At 50.6% G+C, this 22,016-nt stretch overlaps 1 protein-coding gene across 12 annotated transcripts in view; it reads left to right on the plus strand.

Annotated features, from left to right (window-relative positions):
• CUX1 (cut like homeobox 1) overlaps positions 1-22,016 on the plus strand; it is a 367,924-nt gene that overhangs the window by 336,588 nt on the left and 9,320 nt on the right. For 9 of the 12 annotated variants that reach the window (XM_036308912.1, XM_036308918.1, XM_036308910.1 and 6 more), the window contains one exon: positions 4,401-7,857. The exons of the other annotated variants lie outside the window; for them this stretch is intronic. In XM_036308912.1, the coding sequence (XP_036164805.1) occupies positions 4,401-5,067 (667 nt within the window). In that variant the 3' untranslated portion in view covers positions 5,068-7,857. Of the gene's footprint in view, positions 1-4,400; positions 7,858-22,016 lie in introns of those variants that run through there. 12 annotated transcript variants of the gene reach the window in all.

Consider the following 22,016-nt stretch of genomic DNA (forward strand, 5'->3'; position numbering starts at 1 on the left):
CGGGGTCTTTTATGGTATTGTTTTCCAAATTAGTTTGATTGGTTTTGTAAGTAAATTCAGTAGTGTAAAACCCTTTTTTGGGGGAAAGTTCATGAGTTAATGAAGATTCACTGAGCATCTACTAGACTTCCAGACACTGAGCTAAGTGTTTTAACCAACACTGTATCACTCAATCCTCACAACTATATGATGGATATAGTATTGTCTGCATTCTACAGATGAAAAATATAAAACCAGAGCAAGAAAAGGCTGAGTGATCTCCTTGTAGAGCAAAGTAAACTGAGGTCACATGTTTGATTAGATAGTGGAAATTCACTGGAAGATACTGAGCTGCTGATCACAGAGCTGCTGATCATAGCTGTAACGAAGACTTCCTACTGCTGGAAACTAAGAATTTCCAGTGGCCTGATGGAAACTCCTGCTTTTTTCATTTCTTACTATATAAGGGGCCATCTCAATTGCAAGTTCTCATCAGAACATCATTTTCTATAGGGCTCAATAAAACCAGGGTAAGTGCTCCTGTGTAGCTAGTGTGGGTAGGGCCCTCACAGTTATCTGAAACCAGTGGCAGGCAAGAGATCATAGACAGTCAAGGGCTAGAGGGAGGAGTTGTGTCTCTAACTGGGCCCTGCGTCTGATAGGTTCTGCTGAAGTTTCGGAAGGAGCCCAATAAACTTCCCAGCTTCTGAACAAACTGGAAAATTTTTAAATATTAGATGGGAGCCAAAATAGCACCTTTATTGCTGATAAAGGCTAAGTTAACAGATGTAGCTTCGTGTGAGAGCTGAACAGACCTGCTAGCTCTGATGAGGACAAAGAATTTACAGGAGCAGAGTACAAACAGCTTAATCATCCTAATTTACCAACAGATAAAAACAGGTAAAGTGAGGCCAGCAGTTACAATAATGGAGCTCCCTCTACATGGAAGGAAACTTCGACAATAGTAAATAAGTGATAGGGAGAGAATGATTCAAAATATGGGCAGAGGTACGCCGGAGCCTCTCCTTGCCAGGTGTTAGGTCATCCCATTTCACTTTCTAGATACACAGGTGCATTTGAATATGTACTTTCACGTCTTCAAGTTAGGTCCGTTTTAATGCAAGTATTATAACTCTGGATAGCAGTGCATGGAGCTATAGATTACTGAGTATCCAGGTCAGTGATGGCGAACCTATGACACGCGTGTCAGAGGTGACACGCAAACTCATTTTTTTGGTTGATTTTTCTTTGTTAAATGGCATTTAAATATATAAAATAAATATCAAAAATATAAGTCTTTGTTTTACTATGGTTGCAAATATCAAAAAATTTCTATATGTGACACTGCACCAGAGTTAAGTTAGGGTTTTTCAAAATGCTGACACACCGAGCTCAAAAGGTTCGCCATCACTGACCTAGGTAAAGGTGCTACTAATGACACAGAATAGCTCCAAAACCATTTTTACTGGTCCTGCCGGGGCCACCTTTTCTCCAGATCTTGTTCAGGCCTCAGCTGAGTGTCAATCGCTGCCTCCTGGCCAGAGCGCACACTCTCCAGGTTTCTCAGCTGTTGTCACTCAACTTCCTGGTCTCCTGACTACCATGGTAATGCCCATCACATGGTGGTCAAATGGTCATTGTGGAGATGCAAATTCAATTATACACCCTGGTCAAAAATAGAGAAGAAGGAAAGAGGAAGAATAGCAATAACACCTCATGACTTAATAAATGAGCTCGGGTCTGGATCTAGAGTAGATGCTTTCTTTCAAAAATAATTCAACAAAACAGGCGGGGCTATGGGAAAGCAAAGAGCAGAGATTAGTTTTAGCTACAGAGATCTGGAGAAATATCTTGGAGGTATGAGATATACAGGGTCTTGAAAGAAGAACAAGAATGTTATACGCCATGAAATAGGCCACCTTACCCACAGAGCTTCATGCAAGGACTGGCACACAGTAGTACTCAGCACACATCACTGAATGTGTTTAATTCCTAAGCGAGAAAGCAGTTTCTTAAATTCTTTCTGCGGGAGTTAAAGAGCAGATACTGATTTTATTTTCTCCTGTCCCCCTGGAACCTTAAGGGAATACTGCTTGGATCAGTTTTTGCCCCCATCCAAAAAATAAAACTTTACTTCCTCTTACTTCAAGTATCTTAGAGTGACCATTTACCTAGGAATGTGACCAGGAATGCCAGAACAACATACCACAGAATGCCTGGTCTCCTGGAAGAGCAGGTCCACCCAGTAAAAACTCTTTCAAACCTAAAAGCCATGGTGGCCTGAGAACCTTGCATGACACACCTGAAAACCAGATCTGTTCCTGGAACCTGGTCTTTCCTAGACCAGAAGACAGTATTCCTCTTAGACATGGAGACAATTCTAGGACAAGAAGGATGATGTCTTATATCTGTTGAGCACAGAATATAGGGTGGGGCAACAGTAGGTTTACAGTTGTCTGTGGAAAACAATATAATAATAAATAGTGCAAATATAAACTTTGTTTCATGTATTCACAATTGTAAATCTACTTTTGCCCCGCCCTGTATGTGCCAGACACTGAGCCAAGAGCTTTATGAGTGTTATCTTATTAGACTCTCCAATCAGTAGTTGAGTGTAGGGCTGCCAGCCCCATTTTACAGAGAAAGGTTATAGACACTGAGCTGGTGAGGATGGCAGCCTGGAACCCATGCCCCCAGGCATGAAACTGCCCTTTCCCTCCCCCCAGCCCATCTAGCTTAGCCTTAGCACGTGTAATTCTGTCATTCAAAAGGCAGCTGCATGAAGTTCCTTTCTTTTTCTTTTTTTGTCTACTTTGTGTCCTAGATTAACATTTTATTTAATCTTCACATCAAGCTCAAAAAGGTTAAGGAAATTAACGCGTGAAATTATCCAAGTTGCACGGGTAGTAAATGACAAAGTCAGATTTTAAACCCAGGATTGCGTTCTAAAAAGCCTGTGCCCTGTGCTGGGCCAGTCTGACCCTGAGACTCAGAGTTAGTATTTGGGCCTGTGACCTGGCTAGACTACACCTTTAGCTGCCCTTCTAGCCTCCCACCTCCCCAGTGAGGGTGCAGTAGGATTAGGTGTTCACTGCAACTAGCATTTCCAGCTGCCAACGGGCTTTAAAGCCAGTAAAGCCAGTTTGCCCTCCCAGCATAGTGCCCAGGAACCTGTTGACAGGAACTGCCATTTCTCAGGCTCCCACGGTCGCCCCAGGGAAGGAGGAAAGTCTTCTTGACCCCTGGGAACTTCTAGGGGCTTCAGGACCTCACCCTACACCTCAGGCTCAGAAATCATCTTCAGGACAAGAGTCAGAGCTCACCCTCTGCAGGGAACAAATGATTATGTGGCAGATAGCTGACACCCTGGACTAAACTACAGCCAGATTCTCCTGGCCCAACACTTCCCACACCCAACACAGGACCTGACATACAGTGAGGTTTCAAGAAACATTACCTTCATGGAATTATATTTACTGCAGAAAATATTTTCCTCATTCCTCACCCAAGGGCTTTCTGCAGGACACTGGACTTGGCGGTCATTTACCTGAAGATCCTTTTCCACTCACGGCTGGCTTTTCCAGCTCTTTGGAATACACACCTAGAGAGACTTCTGATTGAGCCTAGTACCGTCAGCATGATGGGAGAAGTTCTGGTGCCAACAGGCTTAATAAGAGCCCTTTCATGGTGCCTCCAAGGGCTCGGAAACCCAGACGGCCAGGGCCCCAGTTATTTCTTTCCGACCCAACAGAGTGCTGGAGCACATGCTCCACTGTCAGCTGCACGCGTCTCGATTAAAACAGGCGTGGGGCACATGCTTGGTCTCCTTCCTGCTTGATCGAAGTGACCTTCCCTGGTCTTCTCCTTTCAGAGGAGGAAATCAGTTGAAACATAATTTGATGGAATCCCACTTCAGCCCCTATGGCTGGGAGAAAAGTTATGGATGCCGAAGGTTTCACTCTGGGCATTGTCTCACAATTGGTTCTCTCCGGCCTCCTGTAATTCCGTTTACTCCGCCGCCAGCGTTTATTCCGGTGGACCAGTAGGCCCCATGCTGGGCCTGGGGTGTGCGGAGCGTACATGGGACCTGGCCGTTCGCCGCCCAGTTAGCGGTGGGTGGGATGGAGACGGAGGTGCCATTAGATGAGTAACACTGCCCTCCATCCCGGCGGAGAAGGACTGGCTGGCATTGCCACCAGCGGGCGGGACAGCTTATGCCCAGGCACAGCGTGTGGGAAACAAAGTGCGGGCTGAGCTGGACTCCCGGCTAGGCCCGGGGTGGGCAGGGACTGGCCGGCGGGCAGCCGAGGAGCCGGGCTCCGCCTGCGGCCGGGCAGCAGGGCGAGGCGTGGGGATGGGAGGGCAGGGCCGTGCCCACCTGTGCACAGCAGCTCACGGCGCCTCCCTCTTGTGTCTCGTAGGTCTCGGATCCGCAGAGAACTGTTCATTGAGGAGATTCAGGCCGGGAGCCAGGGCCAGGCCGGGGCCAGCGACTCCCCGTCGGCCCGCAGCAGCCGGCCGGCGCCCAGCTCCGAGGGCGACAGCTGTGACGGCGTGGAAGCCGCCGAGGGCCCGGGCGCCGCGGACGCTGAGGAGTCGGGCGGCCCCGCGGCCGCCACCAAGTCTCAGGGAGGGCCCGCCGAGGCCGCCGCCCCGGAGGAGCGAGGAGAGGAGGCGCCGCGGCCGGCGGAGAAGGCGGAGCCAACGCCCTCGGGGACCCCGGCCCCGCTGGACGCCGACGAGGGCCGAGCCCGGGCACCGCTGCCGCCCGAAGGCCCCGCGGACGGCCCGCGGCCTGTGCCAAACCCCGCGGCCGCCGCCGGGGAGGACGCCGCTACCTCAGCCGCCCCGGGAGAGGGCCCCGCCCGGGCCCGGGACGCCGCCCCGAGTTCCGCTTTGCCAAGCACCAGCGCGCCGGCCGCCCGCAGGCCCAGCTCGCTGCAGAGCCTCTTCGGCCTCCCCGAGGCGGCGCGCCGGGACTCGCGAGACAACCCCTTGAGGAAGAAGAAGGCTGCGAACTTGAACAGCATCATCCACCGCCTGGAGAAGGCCGCCAGCCGCGAGGAGCCCATCGAATGGGAGTTCTGAGGCGCCGCCCGCCGCCCGCCCGGCCGGGATGGAGCCGAGCGGGGGCGCAGGGGCGGCGCCGACTCCGCGGCCCGGACCGTGTTGCGCACTTACTGCCCTGCGGGCCACAGGGCAAAATCGCCATAGGCCAAGGTGCATATAGAAAACAAAGGAGCATTAAGCCCAATCTTTGTCGTGTTTTCAAGGAAGAAAACGGAAATGTGTAGTCGAGCTTTTTTGTACCCTGAAGTGTTTTTTTTATTGCCCTAAGTGATTTCCACAGGTTCTGGAATAACTCTTACAGCTTTGCCTTGCGCCCTCCTCTTTCGTGTGGGCTTTAAAAAAAAATCAAACCCACATATTAAAAGGGGGCTTTTTATCTGCCATCTAATGGCTTCAGAGCGATAATACACTATTATCTTCTTAAACCAGGAAAGGGGGAGGGGGGATTTTTCAGAAAAATTAAAAAAGAAAGTTTTTGTAGCTGTTCAGTTGCCACTAAGAGATTGCACAGTCAAACCGACTCTAAACACACTAGTTTGGATTCCTAAATATTTTCAAGTAAAGAATCTTCTCGTTTGAAACTTTGAATTAAAATAAAACACATTTACTCCACATATTTTTTAACAAAAAGAAAAGTCACATCAGGAAAATAACTGATTTTGTGGTAGCTGATGTAGTGTTTTCTTGTACGTGAATAGAATCCTGACATGTAGTGCACATTGATCCATAGCTTTAACTGACTCTGGGCTTTTGCTGACCAGGGTCTGTTTAATACACTCCATTCTAGGCCAAATCAGGACAAAAAGAAAAGATCCGAATCTAGGTATTTTATAATCTGCTTTTTAACCTCTAACCGCAGAGCACGCTGATCAGACCTCATATCTCGGAGGTTTAGGAGACAAGTTAGAACTGTAGCACGTACCCGTTCATTTCGTTTAATTTATGGTGTCTACGTCTGTGTTAGTGCGTCTGCACATAGGTGAGCATTTGAAGAAAGGAGGAAAGAGTAGGCCGCTCGGGTCGGAGCAAACAGTTCTGGGGCCAGACGGCCCGCCCCTCGTAGACAGCAGTCTTTCCTTGGCACAGAAGGCACCACACCTCACACCACTCTCCCAGGCGCCTGATGGACTGAGCCCCACCAGGGGACGCCGCTCCCTGGGCCTGGGCAGGGCTCCCGCGGACTCTCTCTTTCCCTCTCTTCCCACCACAAGCACTGATGACTGTTGAAGTCGTGGGAAGCTTCCTTCCCTGCAGAAGAGAGAACGTAGCAATCTGGGCTCTGCTCCCAACCCCGTAGAGATGGCCCAAACTGACACCAAAACGCCGATGCTCTTCACTTCCAGACCAGACCGTTGACCCTCCATTCATTTTGCCTCTTGGAACGTTCTTTTATGCAGTCTTTTACTTAGTCTTTTAGGGCAGTCTGAGTACAAATCAAAAGTCTAACTTGTCTCTGATTCCTCCTGTTGTCTATGTGTATATGCGTGAGAATAGAGGTGGATGAGAGTGTGCGTGTGTGCGTGTGTGCAATTTTATACGTCTGTGTATTTTCTTAAGTACCTGTGCACACATAGAGTGCATTACTGCCACCTTTTTTCAATAAGCTGTTTTATCAGTTATGGCTTCTACAAGTTTGCTAATTTAGACTCCTTTATTGCCATATCTTTAAACTAACAATAGATGATTTCGGTATATATATATATTTTTTTTTGCTTATTTATAGGTGCTGTATTTTATTATCTGATTGTTAGGAAGGGATGAAAGGGGCAAATATTCTTTAGAGGGATAGACTGCCGGCAGTATTGGGTATAATTTACAAGATGTAGTTGTCATACTGTATATTACTGATTGAAAACTTTTTGACCGTATTGTGTATCATTGAAACCTTTGTCTTAGGTCAACATCTTTGGATGACATTTTAATGGTGCATTCATTATTTCTTAAGTTTAATATTATCTCTTTTTGATTTGGGGGTGGGAGGGAGTTATAATTTGAGAGGTATGCTCCCGCTATTACACCTCAGTGTGCTTGTATTAATTAACTTGTAGGACTTTGACTGTAAGATGTGAAACCACATTTCTTGCATGATGTTTTAGAAATTATATATTTCATTTACAGTCTTTTAACCTGCAGCTGCAGCACTTAGTTCAAGTTTTCACAAATTTAAGAGTCACTACACTAAAGACAATGCCTTTTCATGAATAAGAAGTTTTCAGAAGGCTCTAGGAGGCTATGAGGCAGGCTGTTTGTCTTTTGATAGTTGCATCATCTCTGAACTTGAAATCTGGTTCAGTGAGAAGAGAATTCAGAATGAAGGAGCTTAAGGGGATACAGATTAACATCTGGCTCAATTCAGGTGCATTAAGAAGAGCGAATTTGCATTAGTGACCCTTAGGACAGTGAGTAGCAGAGCCCCTGACAGTACTGTGGTGTCCTCTCCACAAAAACCTTGAGGGAATTTTGTCATGTGTGATGAATCACTAAATATCTGATTTTCATCAGAATCAAAAGCAGGGAGTTAACAGGAAATACTAGGGTAGTGTTTTAATTTTAAAGGCATGACTGTTATATATGGAGGTATTAAATCTGAAGAAATTGAAAAATTATAAAATTGTTCATTCTTGTGGCCAAATAGTAACAGTCTAAAACAGCCACTTTGGCTCTTCCAAGCAATTTAGTCATTTTTGTTGTGTTTTTTGTGGGTTTTTTTTTAACTAGGTTATTGTTTATTTCCATTCTGTCTTTTTTGCCAGACTTACATCTGGGTGCTTGATACAATCAGTTGGTTAAATTTTGCTTGCAGTTCTGTATTTGTATTTTTTTCTTTATTTATTGTTTTTATTGCGATCCCAACCCTATCCTCTTCTGTGTTTAAGCTATCACCTTCTGTAATACTAAGAGCTGCCACTAAATAACAGAAACCTGTCAGCACAGGAAGTGTCCCTCCCTCCTCATTGCACCCCTCATTTTGAGTCTAAGGGTTGATCTTTCATCTTGATAAGCAATATTCAAGTGCCTTGAACAGCATCTTCTCCGTGGGGTTTCACCTTCAGCTGGCTGGCGTTCCAAGCATGGCTCCCACAGGCAGCTGACCTCCTCCTCTTTACGCTCCATCAGTTTAAAAAGCTGGTGTGTACCTCTCCCCTGGGGAAAACAGTTCCATACGAAACACTAACACTTAATTACAAGCTCCATTATACCATTTTAAATGGCTTCTTTTTGTTAATTGGAGGCAGTGTTCATAACTTAAGGTTTTTGCCATTACTTGTCTGGCTAAGTGGAGGCTTAGCATAAAATCAGTGTTCACATCAGCCTCTTGCTCCTTGGTTCCTGCCCATGCTCTCTCGTGGTGTCTGAGGTGCAAGGTGTGTGGGTTCTGGCCTAGACCCATTCAAGTGACTTCCCTTGAATCTCCAGATCAGTCAGGATGTCTGTGATTTCTGTCCACCAGACTGCTTTTCTTGAGAAAGAATAACCACGACCATTAGCTCAATTTAATTACCCTCAGAGCCAACCTGCCTGAGGAACATCACAACCCAAGGTGGCTCATGGTCAGCACACTGCCCTGGGATGCAGGCTTGGGAGAAGTGTCCAGGAAATTCCAGGATCTTGACTCGTATGACTACTCTCAGACCCTGGCCATTGTATCTGGGCAAGTGACTGGGGCAAGAAGGTAACCATTCATGGCCTCCTGTACTTCCAGTGCACAAATGCCTCCCTGCCCAGTTTCCTTCCTGTTGGCATCTTTGTTTTCTCCCCACTTAAAAACCATCCTGTCCAATGTGGACGTCCAGGTCTCCTGGTTAGTGGTCCACACCCAGAGTGCTATGGAGCTTTGGGTTAAGTGTTCCTCTGTGCTCTCTCTGGCACAAGAGTCCCCTACCCTGGGTCCAGGAGGAAGGGAACACCCCATCTGCCTCCTTGGCGAGGGCACATCAGTTGTGCAGCTCAAGAGCAAACCTAGCAGAAGGCAGGTTGTTCTTTAATCCACGGGGGCGCTCCAGTGTCGGCTCACTCCCCCAAGATCATGTAGCGTCATGCTCTGAGAGGCTAGAGTAAGAATCACCAGGCATCTCGGGCTGCAGGAGGGTGCCTTCCAGCTAATAATGTTGGACTGGGTTTCTCTCTTTCTCCTGAACTCAGGTTCTTTCATGCAGGACTAATCAATGAATTCTATTGACATTCTTTGCAATGTTTTTCATTCCTCTGATTTTAGAAAAACAAACCTCACTGAAAATAGCAGAGGAGCCGGGGGAGTATATGCACATCCTGGGATTAGCACAAAGTGGAACAGTGATAGTGACTTACGAGAGCTGGAGCTGGGGGACCATAGCCTTTACCTTAAATGCACTATGACAGCCGCCTCTCCACAGGCCTATAAAAACAAGAGTCTGCTTGTGGCTATCCCAAGCCCCTGCTTTTGGAGGCCAGAAAGCCGGCTGTGTGGGGAGATGTAACAAGGCGCATCCCTTCAGGCTGGAGGTTTGGCTCCTTCCCTGGATGTCCTCCCTTGTCACAGCCCTCATTTATCCCCGTCTACCTCACTAGCCTATGCTCCCATTTGACATCACTCCTCACCCACACCCTCCGAACCATGCAGCAAGTGGACTGGGGGAGAGAGAATGCTAGAAGGGTGGCATCCATGATCGAAGCCTGGTGGGAAGGCATCTCTCTGTTGTGACAGACAGCTGTGCTCTGTGAGGCCGTGGATTTCCCTCTTGACTTCCACCTGTTCCTAAAAATCTGTCAGCTGTTTCCTTGGCAGGCAGGGGCAGTCTCAAGCCTCAAAGGGCCTTGTCTTTGGCCTGCCTTTTCTTTCTGCCCATTTCTGCTCAGCTGTTAAGATCCATCACAGTCATTTTCCTTGCCCTGGGCTGCCCCTAAATGGCCACATGAGGACACTTCCCTAGGGTTCCCGCCTAGCATGGGGGAACTCTGTCTTTATTCTCTCTGACAGTGGGAGGTTAGGACTTCAGCTCCACTGTGACACTCTCTTGGAAACATCTCAAAGACAGGAGAGGATATAGCGTTCTCCAGCCCACTCACCCAGCCTTCAGTCACATGGCTTCCCACGAATATGCCACTCGCCACCCAGTGCTAAAGGAAACCAGCTCCCAGGGCTGCTGGTTGGATGTGGATCCATCCACCATGGTGGCCAAAGTGTTCTCCTGATGGAAAAGATTTGGAAGTGGGAGTGTAAGATTGTTGCCATCACCATGCCCTTGAGCATTTACTGGTAAAAGCTCGCCTGTAAAAATGCCCCCAGTCCTTCTGCAGTTTCATTTGGGCCTTGATGGCAGGTGAGCCTTCGTGACCCACAAGGCAGAGCTCCTGCCCTGAGTGGCAAGGTGGTGGCCTGGGACTCCAACGTGATGTAGTTCCATTTCCCGGTCCATTGAGTGGCAGGCTGGCCAGCTCGCTTGCTTGCTAAGAGATTGGTGCAATTTGACAATACCATTCCCATTCCCAGCAGTGTCTGCCTTTTGGAAGATAAAACCTACTGGGGGAAGAAACAAGTTCCCAATTAAATTTCCAAAAAGATCCAGCCGTAAACCCCTTAGAGCAGCGGTTCTCAACCTATGGGTCACAACCCCTTTGGGGGTCAAACGACCCTTTCACAGGGGTCGCCTAAGACCATCGGAAAACATATAATTACATATTGTTTTCGTGATTAATCACTATGCTTTAATTATGTTCAGTTTGTAATAATGAAATTGGAGGTCACCACAACATGAGGAACTGTATTAAAGGGTCGTGGCATTAGGAAGGTTGAGAACCACCGCCTTAGAGCAATGGCCGCCAACCAGTGGTCCGAAAGGTTGGCGACCGCTGGTTTAAGGAAATCTTTGGATCAGCTGTCGCCAACCGGTGGTCCACAGACCACTGCTGGTCCGTGAGGTCCGAAAGGTAGGCGACCGCTGCCTTAGAGGGGTGCTGAAGCTGAGGCCAGAGCCCTCTGGGTGAATCAAGGCAGCAGAGGACAGGGTGTGGCGAGCAGCCAGCTGAGCGAAATGGGCCCCATCCCAGAGTCTTCCTGCCCCAACAGCCCCAGCAGCCTGCAAGCCGCCTGCCTGGCCAGGGAAGAAAGGGAAATGCAACCCCCCCTCACCAGTCCCACTTGCAGGAACTGCCCCACGACCAGGCCGGCTGCCACCTTTCCACCACCTCCTCCCTCCAAAGATCCCGTGTCCACGCTGACGGTGGCATCATCTCCATTTTCGTTTTTGGATGAAGTGACATTTAGCTTTAACAAGACATTTCCAAAGCGCCTAGTCTCCTCAAAAATGCTGACTTTAAAAGTTGGGCATTGTAGACAAAGAATCCTAAAAAAGATTAGTGAGAGAAAGACATTAGGCTATTCATAAATGTGCGCTTTCCCCATCCCCTTTACTAAACTTTTAAAATACCTTTGAGTTGCTTTTCATGATCATTTTATCCAGTACTGTTAAGAAGTGTAGCCTTTGTTACTGTAATTTCTGTAGTGTTTAGGCTTTAATTTTACCACAAAATGTGCTGTTTGCTATGTATCAAGCTTTCTGTGGTCAGAAAGGAAAGGTGCCTTATATCCCAATGTCACAGCTACATCCCATTGGAAAATAATCAGAAGCACAGTGTATACGGAAGCTTTGGGACTTCCGTTGGTGAAACCAGACTCCCGTCAGCAAGACACATGGAAGTGGCACGGGGCTGCTTTTGTTCTGTAGTTCCTTTTTTCTCCTTTTTCATTTTCCTTTTGTCTTTTTTTTTTTTTTTTTGTAGTTTGCTTTAAACAGAAAGCACTTAAATAGATGACTATATGTAAAAGCTCTGTGCAATAGAAATCATTTTTCTTCATTTTTAAGAGATAATGTATTGCACACCAAATGAACTCAAAGTAAGCTTTAGACCAGGACGATTCAGGTTGTGGATGAGTATGTTCACTGTAGTTCCGTTTATTCATGAACTGAAGGGAAACAGGCTTCCCTCCCCCCACCCCCGCCTGCCCATTGCTGACCACCAAGCTAGACCTGCCGGGCGCTTGGCCAGAACCGCTGTCTGGGCGGCAGCCTGGGGGTGTTTGTGACTCAGCAGCTGAGAACCTCCCTTCCAGCACTTAACCTTTTCTTGTTGAGATGGATTGACTGCTACTGACCTGCCAGCGTGCGTGAGGATAATTATAAAAGGATGTTTCCTTGAGGAAAAAAAAAATATTTCTATCCTCTTCTATTTATTATTAGGTTAATCATTTAAGTACTTATCAGGAGTATATTGTTGTTTTGTGTTGTTGTTGTTGTTGTTGTTGTTGTTATAAATGCTTTTTGCTATCACTCCAGTGGTTACTGTCTTCTGCCTCCTGCCCTCCCCATCCCACCCCCCGAAAAAGAACCGAAAGGCCTGGGGATTTAACTGGGGGCAGAGGGGGTTTCTCCCGCAGAGTTAGACGTCTGTGTCCAGGGTAGCCACTCAAACACTGGTGGTCTTCACGTGGCTTTTTAAGTGAGAGTTGATGAACAAAAACCTGCCAGTGTGAGGAAATGCCGAGCTGAAGAACACTCGTGTGAGGAGCTGCAGAGGAGACTTAGGAAAGCAAGGTTGAGTTCCCCAAAGCCTCCTAGAGCCTCTGTAAGACTTCTGGGTTCATGAAGTTTCCGCGAGGAGCCCTGGTCAGAGAGGGCGCGGCAGCCTGGCCAAGGCTATGACTTCCGAGGGAGAGAATGGTTTCTTGTAAGGCTCATGTGGGTTGACATGTTTTAGTTGGCTGCTGTTGTTGTTGTTGTTTTTCTTGCATACGAATTTGGTCAAAACCATCTGTTGAAGCAACAGTGTTCTTAGTTTGGCTGTGGCTTGAGGATCCACACCAAGGAGGTCATGGGGGAGCCCCTCTCCCCCTGACTGTGGTTAAGTGTGTAGGGAAGTTAGATGTGGGCAGAGCTTTCTGTGGTAGAAGCACAGCCAACAAGACACCCAGTTGCTTGCAAAGGGGTATGAGGGCGAAGTGGGTCTGGCCTCGGGCCTGGGGGCTCACCCTCATGGACACAAGAGAAGGAAGCTCCCCCGGGCCAAAGCAGGGGCTCTGCTCACCCCCGCTGGAGCCAGACCGCTGTCTGCTCCCATCCACTGACCCCCGACTCACTTTCCACGTCATGGCTTTCCCCTTCTCTGAAGTCATTTGGAGGTCCTGGTTCTGTTCTCATCTATCAAAGAATGCCCTCCAATGAAAGAACTGTCCTCATCCCTGCCCCAAAGGGTTTCCATCTCTCTCTAATTAGTCTATGCATGTCTCTCTCTTGAGCCGTTTTCTGCCTCTTGAGAAAACGGGCATCTCATGTCCCACCTTCTGAGACCCCTCAGAAAATGCTGTGCATTTTGGAGATGTGAGGATTCGTTCAAAATTCTTAAAGCATTTGAGAATAGCTTGTTATAAAATAAGAGTGGGGAAAGTAAAGGTTTTCCCACATCCTTCCCACTGAGTAAGACCTAGCTCTTTGCAATTGTGCAATAACTACTTGCCTGCGAGCGGGTAGCCACGCTCCTGTCCAGACTACTAACACAGCACAAGCCAGGCGCGCTCACCGAGTGGCGACTTCTTCCGGAGAATTCTTAATAAGCTCAGCTCCCCCCAGTGTATCGTGGTGTCTTACATTTTAGCAGTATTTTATATTTTCTGTAACGCACTAAGTCTTAGATGTTTTTAGAGCTTGTTTGTTAATACTCACAATCACAGACTTTTTTAAAAGATCCTCACAGAGACCCAACTGACCAAAAAAAAAAAAAATGGCATCATTTATTTGTACAAATAGCTTTGAGAAGCCTCTGCTGTGTTGCTGTGACCCATCTCTGGTAACATTTTATTTCTTGCTATTTGTTTTCAACATTAAGAGTCAAAAGTTGCTCCGGCTGGCATGGGGGTGGGGGAGGCACCCGTCAGACCCTCGGCCTTGTCCCTTCTGTCTTTGGTTAGCCATACGATGTTTGTTCTCAGCACTGTACAACGGTCCCTATATGATATGGAGAAGCAATATCACTGTATGAAACTCACACCATGTATTATTATTATTCACTAGCACCCTAGGTGTGATAATTGAAGTAAATATCTTTTATACAAACACAAGAATGTGTGGGTCGTTTTTATTTAAAGTGCTCTGGCCTGAGAAGCAGCAAACACTGTCATTCTGGGTTGAAAGGCACCTCGAGCATTGCCAGCCGAGGCGGCCGTTCCTCCACCTTCCCGTGCTCCGGTGGTGTGTGGCGTCCTGGCAGGGGGCAGCAGAAACCTGGGCCTGGGTAGGGTGCAAAGGCCCCACTGTCCAGTCTCCCATGCAGACATGGTGCCTGCTCCGTAAGGGCCTTTGTCCCTGCTCGCTGTCGTCACCTTTATTGTTTGGGGGCCCTTGAAGCCCTGACCTCCCCAGCATCCACTTGATTGTCTGTGGAAAGGTGGTCCACAGTGCTGGGTCTGGCACTGGGCCGATGGTAGCTTGGGTGCCCAAGGCCACAGACAGGTACCGCTGCCTGGCCTCCGCCTGCGCTGGGGGGTCTCGCGCTGTGTCCCTGACTCCTGATGTGAAGAAGGAGCAGCCGAGGGCACCCGTTAATGCAGGCCAGTGAGTTCCCACTCAGGAAAAGGGAACTGTGTCGTGTGGGTTTCTGGAATGATCTGGCTCCTGAGAAGGGGCCTGTCTCTCCCGCCAGTCTCGGGGCTGGAGGTGGGAGAGCTCTGAGAATTGGCTGCTAGGTGGTCCGAATGCTGTGACAGGTGTTTCTCATCTTGAGATCTACAGGGTTGGCAGAGAGTCGCCATCCTTACTGATGTATGACTGATTGGGAGGTGTTTGTTCGTTGTGCGTTAAGCTGTAGTTTTCAGAATGTGAAGCTCCTATATGTGACACAGAAACATGAGTTAAACGGGACTCGAACCTCCAGTGCGAGACCCCGGAACCTGGGACAGTCTCGCATCAGTGCCAGGTGCTCCTGGCAGCCCTGGGTTTCATCTGGTCACGCGAGGACATGGGCTGCCTAAAGCTGCCCCCAGCTCTCTGCCCCCCTCCCCTCAGACGGGAGAATTAGCATAAAACCACTAGAGCTCTACCAGTTTGACAAAGTCAAGTCTAGCTCAGCTAACATTCTGCATTTTTCTGTTTGCTAGTGTAGGTATGCCCCAATTTTTAAATATCCACTAGCTAAATTAAAATATAAAATGTTAAAAAAAATACAGTTAGCACAAAGTCCTTTTACCCCTAAAATCTCCCAAGTGCTTTTAAAGTGAGACTTAATGACGCAAAACGGCAGTTGCACGTGGTGTTGCAGGCCTGACTCTGCTTTCGTAAACTGCCAGTTCCAGCGGCAGCAGAGGAAGCCAGGTTTCGTGTTGTGGCTGCAAGTGGGCGATGCCCCCGCCCCAGGCAGAGTGCTTAGCCGCCCTGCGTGTGGCCTTTCTCCTTGCCCTGTAGTTAAGTGGGTCTGAATGAAATAATGTGCCGTATTTGATGCCCTGAGGAAACACAATTGCAGATGTACAGGGAATGGCAACAAGATGATATAATTATTGGAGGGAGGGAAGGAGGGAGGGAGTCGTCTGCCATGATCCTGTCTGCTGTGTTTAAAAGGGCCTCTGGCCCGGCCCATTGGCTCCGTTGTTTAGAGCGTTGTCCCGTGCACCAGGGGGTTGCAGGTTCAATTCCTGGTCAGGGGCACTCACCACAGGCAACCGATCAATGTTTCTCTCTCACATCGATGTTTCTCTCTCCCTCCCTTCTTTAAAATCAATTAAAAAACAAACAAACATATCCTCGGGTGAGGATTTTAAAAGGGGGCTCCAAGTGGCTGTCTTGGGACCTGGTTGCTTCTTCCTCCGCGGCTCTTGCATGGCGGCTCTGGGGGTCACTGCTTCCGCATTGGTTCCTGTAGGGTGGTGAGAACCGGATGGTGATGTTGGGGCGCGGTGGGGCCGGTCTTCAAGTTCCTGATGGGAGTCTGGCCCACCCAGCGTGCAATGAGCTGCGTTAGTGGAAGTGGGAGATGCAGCCCTCGCCTGGTTTGGGTAGGCATTCATAGGTTCCTGCCTCTTCCGAGAAGCTTGGGGTCTCAGAATGTCGGTGGAAAGCACCTTTTTTTTTCCCCAAGCAAAATGGTTTGTGGACAGGTAAAGCAGAGCTGCTCTGTTCGGGGCGCGGTGGGGGGTGCTCCAGAGAGGTAGATTTGAGGACCCCACTCACTGACCAGAGGGGCGTAGGCCGTTCCCTGTGGTCAGGGGGCACTGCATTGGAGTTGGAGACCCAGCATCTCCTCTTACCAGCTGGTGTGACATGGGCAAGTCTTGGTTCGTGCTCGGGAAATCTTTTCTGAAAGAATGAATGAATTTAACTTCTTGAGCTTCTCTTTCCATCTCTGGAAAGGGAATGTAATAATGCCAGTCTCACAGGGCTGCTGAGACGACTAAGTGATAATACCTGCACACTGCTCAGCATGGCGCCTGGGCCCACGGCGGGCCCCCGGGGCATGTTCGTGGCTGTCGGCCAGGGTGATAGACAGGGCATCAAATACGGCACATTATTTGGTTGCTAGAGCAGCTGCCTGCAAAGTTGTTTCCACCTTGGGCCAGAGCAGGAGGGGCCCCAGAGCACCAGCGGCTGCCAGCCTCAGCTCGCCGTGGTGATGCCTGTGACGTACCAATCGGCACCCAGGTTAGGCAGCAGAGTCCTCCACACCCTGCAGCTCTCCAGCCCCTAATGAAAACTCAAGGCTCGGTGTCCTTGAATGTCCGAGGCTGCCACCACTGGACTCAGTCACAGACAGGAAGGAGGACCTCCCTGCTCCCCACTCTTGGGGAGAGGGGGCTGCACCCTCCACAGAGGCGGCTCCCTCTTAGAGACCCGTCTGACTTAAGCATCTGTCAAAGCTGATCCCCATCCACTTACAGCCGAACCCAGAAGCCTCCCATGTTTGAGGAGACTAGATCCTCTGGGGCGCTGGTTCTCACTGCAGGTGACTATACCCCTGGGACACTTGGCAATGTCTGGAGACATTTTGGGCTGTCACAAGTGGGTGGGGATGCTACTGGCAACTACAGCCGTGATTTTCAACCGGTGTACTGCGAGAATTTCTAAAACGTCAGGGGCACTGACCACTCTTCCCTTAGATTGTCAAATTAAAAAAAAAAAAAATGACAACAGCCAACGCAATAGCCATCCTGTGTGACTGAATCAAAATTGTACCTATTTTTTTTCTGTCAGATTGGCAAAAAATAATATTTTTTGGTGTGCCACAGAATTTTAGTAATTAGGTTATGTGTGCCATGAGATTTTTAAAAAGGTTTAAAATTGCTGCTCTAGAGCAGTGGTTCTCAACCTTCTGGCCCTTTAAATACAGTTCCTCAAGTTGTGACCCAACCATAAAATTATTTTCATTGCTACTGTTATGAATCGTAATGTAAATATCTGATATGCAGGATGGTCTTAGGTGACCCCTGTGAAAGGGTCGTTCGACCGCCAAAGGGGTCGCGACCCACAGGTTGAGAACCACTGTTCTAGAGGATGCCAAACATGCTGATAAACACCCTACAATGCATAGAACAGTCCCCCCATGCCCACAAACAATGGCCTGGCCCCAGACATCGATGGTGCCGAGCTCTAGAGTGGCAGAGTTCCTTCACTGGTACCTTGAGCTGATTGATAGTCACTGAGGACTGCTGTGTGCCAGCGACGTGCTCCAAGCTAGGTGTCCAGTGGCCTCAAGTCGCTCACAGCCCAAAGGGGAGACAGACCAGGTGCTGAACCACAGCTGAGGCTGCTCTTGTCATTGGTACTGAGGGGCATCTGAGTGGCAACTTGGGAAAGGGCAGACTTCACAGCCTTAAGACAGGAAGAAGCACTTCGGGTAAGCAGGCCAGGACAGTACACGAAATTGAGGGGCGGCACATGCTCAGAGGCAAGTGTCAGAGGGACAGCAAGGGCTGTGCTGGGGAAGGTGCGCCGGCGGGGAGGGGGTGACCATGCTGATAAACACAGAGCCAGTCTGGAGGTGAGCCAGCTCTAGGTGAGGCTGTTCTTTCCACCCAGCATCTAGAACAGCCGTGGGCAAACTACGGCCCACAGGCCGGATCTGGCCCGTTTGAAATGAATAAAACTATTGAAAAAAAAGACCGTACCCTTTTATGTAATGATGTTTACTTTGAATTTATATTAGTTCACACAAACACTCCATCCATGCTTTTGTTCCGGCCCTCCGGTCCAGTTTAAGAACCCATTGTGGCCCTCGAGTCAAAAAGTTTGCCCACCCCTGATCTAGAAGGACTCGGGTGTCGCCGAGAGCATCTGCAGCCATGCTTGGGTGCAAGGGTCCCAGCTGGGGAGAAAGTGTCCCCAGCCCCTCCACCAAGTGTGCACACATTAGCGAGGTGCAAGGTCACCGTGGGGCTTCGTGCTGGCACATGTGTAGTCCCAATGCCAGGGCCAGCTTGTGCCCGTTACGTTTGAGTCGGACATCTACGTAGAGAATGCGCCCCGCAAAGGGGTGTCCTGGAGATACAGATCGAGCGTCATTAGCTTACCAATGGACCCCAGGTGGCCAGAGTGAGCGAGCGGGAAGAGAACGGTGTGCAGGGGCGGCGCCAGGTGCAGCATGTTCCCAGCTCAGCAAGGGGGAGAACCAGCAAAGGAGACTGAGGAGGGGCGGCCAGCAGGACAGGAAGCCGGGAGGGTGCTGTGACCTGGAAACCAGGTGCCGATGGGTCAGTAAGACGAGGGCTGAGCACAGAGATGTGTGGCGCTGGTAAGGACAGTTGACACAGTGAGTATCTGAGTCTGGTGGGAAAGGGTTAGGAAAGTGAACACTTAGAATAGAAGACTTCTTCTAGCTGGAGGGGGCAGTGAAGTCCAGAGGAGAGAGAGAGTTGGGGGAGGGGATGCAGAGGAGAGGAGAGAGAATCAGATGGGGGACCATGCTCTGTAGTTGTGGAAAGGAGAAGCAAGATCTGGTGCTGCAGGAGAGGGAGGGCACTGGCAGGAATGGGGGCCCTTGCACAGGAGTGAGGGGCTGGCACCTGCAGGCACAGGGAGTGCTCAGCACTCATCTCTGGCCACCCGGGGACAGACAGGTGCAGAGGCGGGGAGGGTGTGGATGTGTGAGCTGCTCGCTCCCCTCAGAGCTCTCCACGCAGAGAGACTTGTGCCTTTAGCAGCCCCAGAGCACCTAGCTGGCTTGCAGGTGGCTGATTGAATAACAGAGTCCCCCACATCCCCCGCAAAGAAAGTGGTAGACACAACTTCCCAGGCCTTGCCATCCGACTCCAGTTGTGATAAGGTTCTGCATTTAATCAGTGTGCAGTCAGAAATCGTTCTTGACCTTAAGTCATAGTCCAGCCTCCTTAAGTTTTGACCTTGACCTTGCTTTGCTGTTTCTCCCCTCTGTGAAATGGACTCTCTAGGACAGCGGTCGCCAACCAGTGGTCCGAAGAACACTGGTGGTCCGTGAGGTCCGACAGGTTGGCGACCGCTGCTCTAGGAAGCCTCCTCAGATTCCCCGGGAAGGAGGTGGTTTCATGAACTTCCATGAGGGTAGGAGGCTGCCTTGGGCCCATCTCACAGGGGCTTCTGCCACCTTGCAGAGGCAAGGAGTTCTCTCCACCCTCCCCGCTTCTCCCCGCCACACTCATCTGCGTGTCGCCCCGCCTAGATGCAGACATCTCCCCCAGATGCAGAGACTCGGTTTTGCATGCTCTGTACTCCTGAATACCCTCTCTCTTGAGCACATCCCCTCACACAGTGTCTGCCCATCGTGCTGCCCCATCTGGCATCTGTCCAGAGTGGTGCCCAGGTCCCTCCGCCACACCCCTGCTGCTTCCCGCTGCACTGCTATTTGACCAAACCCTCCCCGTGGTTCGCTCCAGCCCTCACCCCCTCAGCCTTTCTTACGACACCAGTGAGCCCTCCTTACCCGTTGAGGCTCCCTATTCAGTTGGTGCCTTAACACACTTTCTCCTGATGTCCATCCTGCCTCCTGCTTCCTCTTCTCCGGGTCTTTCCCAGGACGCCTCTGAAAATGTCAGCGTTCCAGGAGGCCCTGGCTGTTCTCACCGCAGTGCCCTCTGGGCTCCCACATCTGCTGCTGGGGGCTCAGCCAGCCCGGGGCCCTGAGCTCTCGCCAGCCTGCATCTCCCCGCTCAGGCCCAGGGGTCCAGCTTCCCACACAGAGGTCCCCTTAGCTGTTCTCTAGCACATCATCCTCAGTACAGCAAACCACACTGCTGCTCACCCGTTCCCCGTGTCGGGGCCAGTTCCAGGCATGGAAGAGCAGGCCCTCCTTCAGGGACACCCACGTGGTCAGGCTCCTGGCCTTCTCATCCCTCCAGTGCAGAATGGCAGGTCCATCCATGGGGCTCCCAGACAATGTCCAGGTCCTGCCACTGCAGCCTCGGGTCCGTGCCCCTGCTTAGGGCCTTCATTCAGTCTTATCCCATCACCTGCACTGCCCAGCCTTGCCCAGCCTCTTCCCTGGGGCTCACGGGCAGCCATCCTCCATGTCTGCTGTGAGCATGCCAGCCAGCCCTCAGTTTCACGCACAGCCACCTCTTCACTCAGCCTTGCACCCCCAGAGATCAACTTAGCGGCTAACCCAGTGTCTGGGTGCGTTTGCAGCAGCAGCAGCAGTGGCAGGCTGTCCAGGCCAGTTTAACAAAGCCCCTGGCGCCGCAGGCTGGGGCTGCCTGGGATAAAGGGTTGCTGTCAGGGCCCTCACACATTCACAGTGTCACGTGTGTGCTCGGGCAGGGACCTGTGTGCCCAACCCGTTAGCAGCAGGCACAGACACAAATACACAGGAACACCCGCCTGGGGACCCCATATCTCCCCCGTGCACACAGATGCCTCCAGAGGCTGCAAGTCCCTCCTACCCCAGGGTCCTGGCTGAGACCAGGCTGGGATGGCCACAGGCTGGTGGCAGACAAAATATGCAGTCCACGGAGTCATCTCACTGGCATTTTATCCAGCCCTCACGTCATGCTTCCCTCTGCACCATGCTGCGTGCACAGCGCCAGGGACGCGGGCTCGCTCTGCTGGGCAGCAGCCCCCCGCTCCACAGGTTCCCCACCTCTGCCCTGTCTCTTCTGTGCCCCGGGCCCTCATCCCTGAAAATGAGATGCTCCTCACCTAGCCTTCTCTGAGCTCCACACCTCCATTCGTGCTGGGGTCTGTGTGCCCACCCCCACGGTCATCGCAACACCACTTTGGATGTGCTCCTGATGTGGCTGTCCTTATGGATTCCCCGTGGCCGGAACGTTCTCTCTCATGATTCCTCTCCCCCATCTCACCACGACTTCTGTCCACCTCGCCTCCTAAGCATGTGTGGCGCAGCAAGGTGACGCTGCTCTCCAGTCCCATCCTGCAGGTCTGAGACCACAGGACCCCACCTCCAGGCCAGTGGGTCATGGCATTGGGGGTCTCTCTGGGCCTCTTGCCCATGGGGTCTGCTTAAAGCTCTCGTAGGACCTACACGCTCCCAACCCTGACACCCACAGGCCTCCCTCTTCAACTTGGCCCTGCCCTTGGGTCCAATCTCTTCCCCCAGCCCCACCTTGGACCCTCACTTCCGCCACCACCACTGACCTGCCAGGTACAAAGAGGTGCTCAGTGGTGTCTAAAGGAAGAAATCTATTCAGGATCTGAACCATTTGGGCCTTGCCCCATGTGGGGAAGGGCTTAGACATAGCCATGGTGGACACCCTGGGGGTTGGTCTCAGGCTGGGAAGCCTCCGTTCATCTGTTCTGACTGCCTGGACTGTGGTGAGGTGTGTAAAGGGTTTGGCATGCAGTGGTCACCTAGGAGATGGAGCAGGTGGGGGTGAAGCTGACTGCCCCTGCCCCGGCCCCTGCCCTGGCCTGGTTTGGCCAGCTGGTCAGCAGGATTCACAGTAAAGGGCGAGTCCACCTGGAAGGCACAGGGGCCCTGCTGGTATTGCATAGCCTGGGGCCTTTGGGCATTTCTGAGACCAC

This window comes from Myotis myotis, unplaced genomic scaffold (genome assembly GCF_014108235.1).
Source record: "Myotis myotis isolate mMyoMyo1 unplaced genomic scaffold, mMyoMyo1.p scaffold_m19_p_5, whole genome shotgun sequence".
Taxonomy (NCBI): Eukaryota; Metazoa; Chordata; class Mammalia; order Chiroptera; family Vespertilionidae; genus Myotis; species Myotis myotis.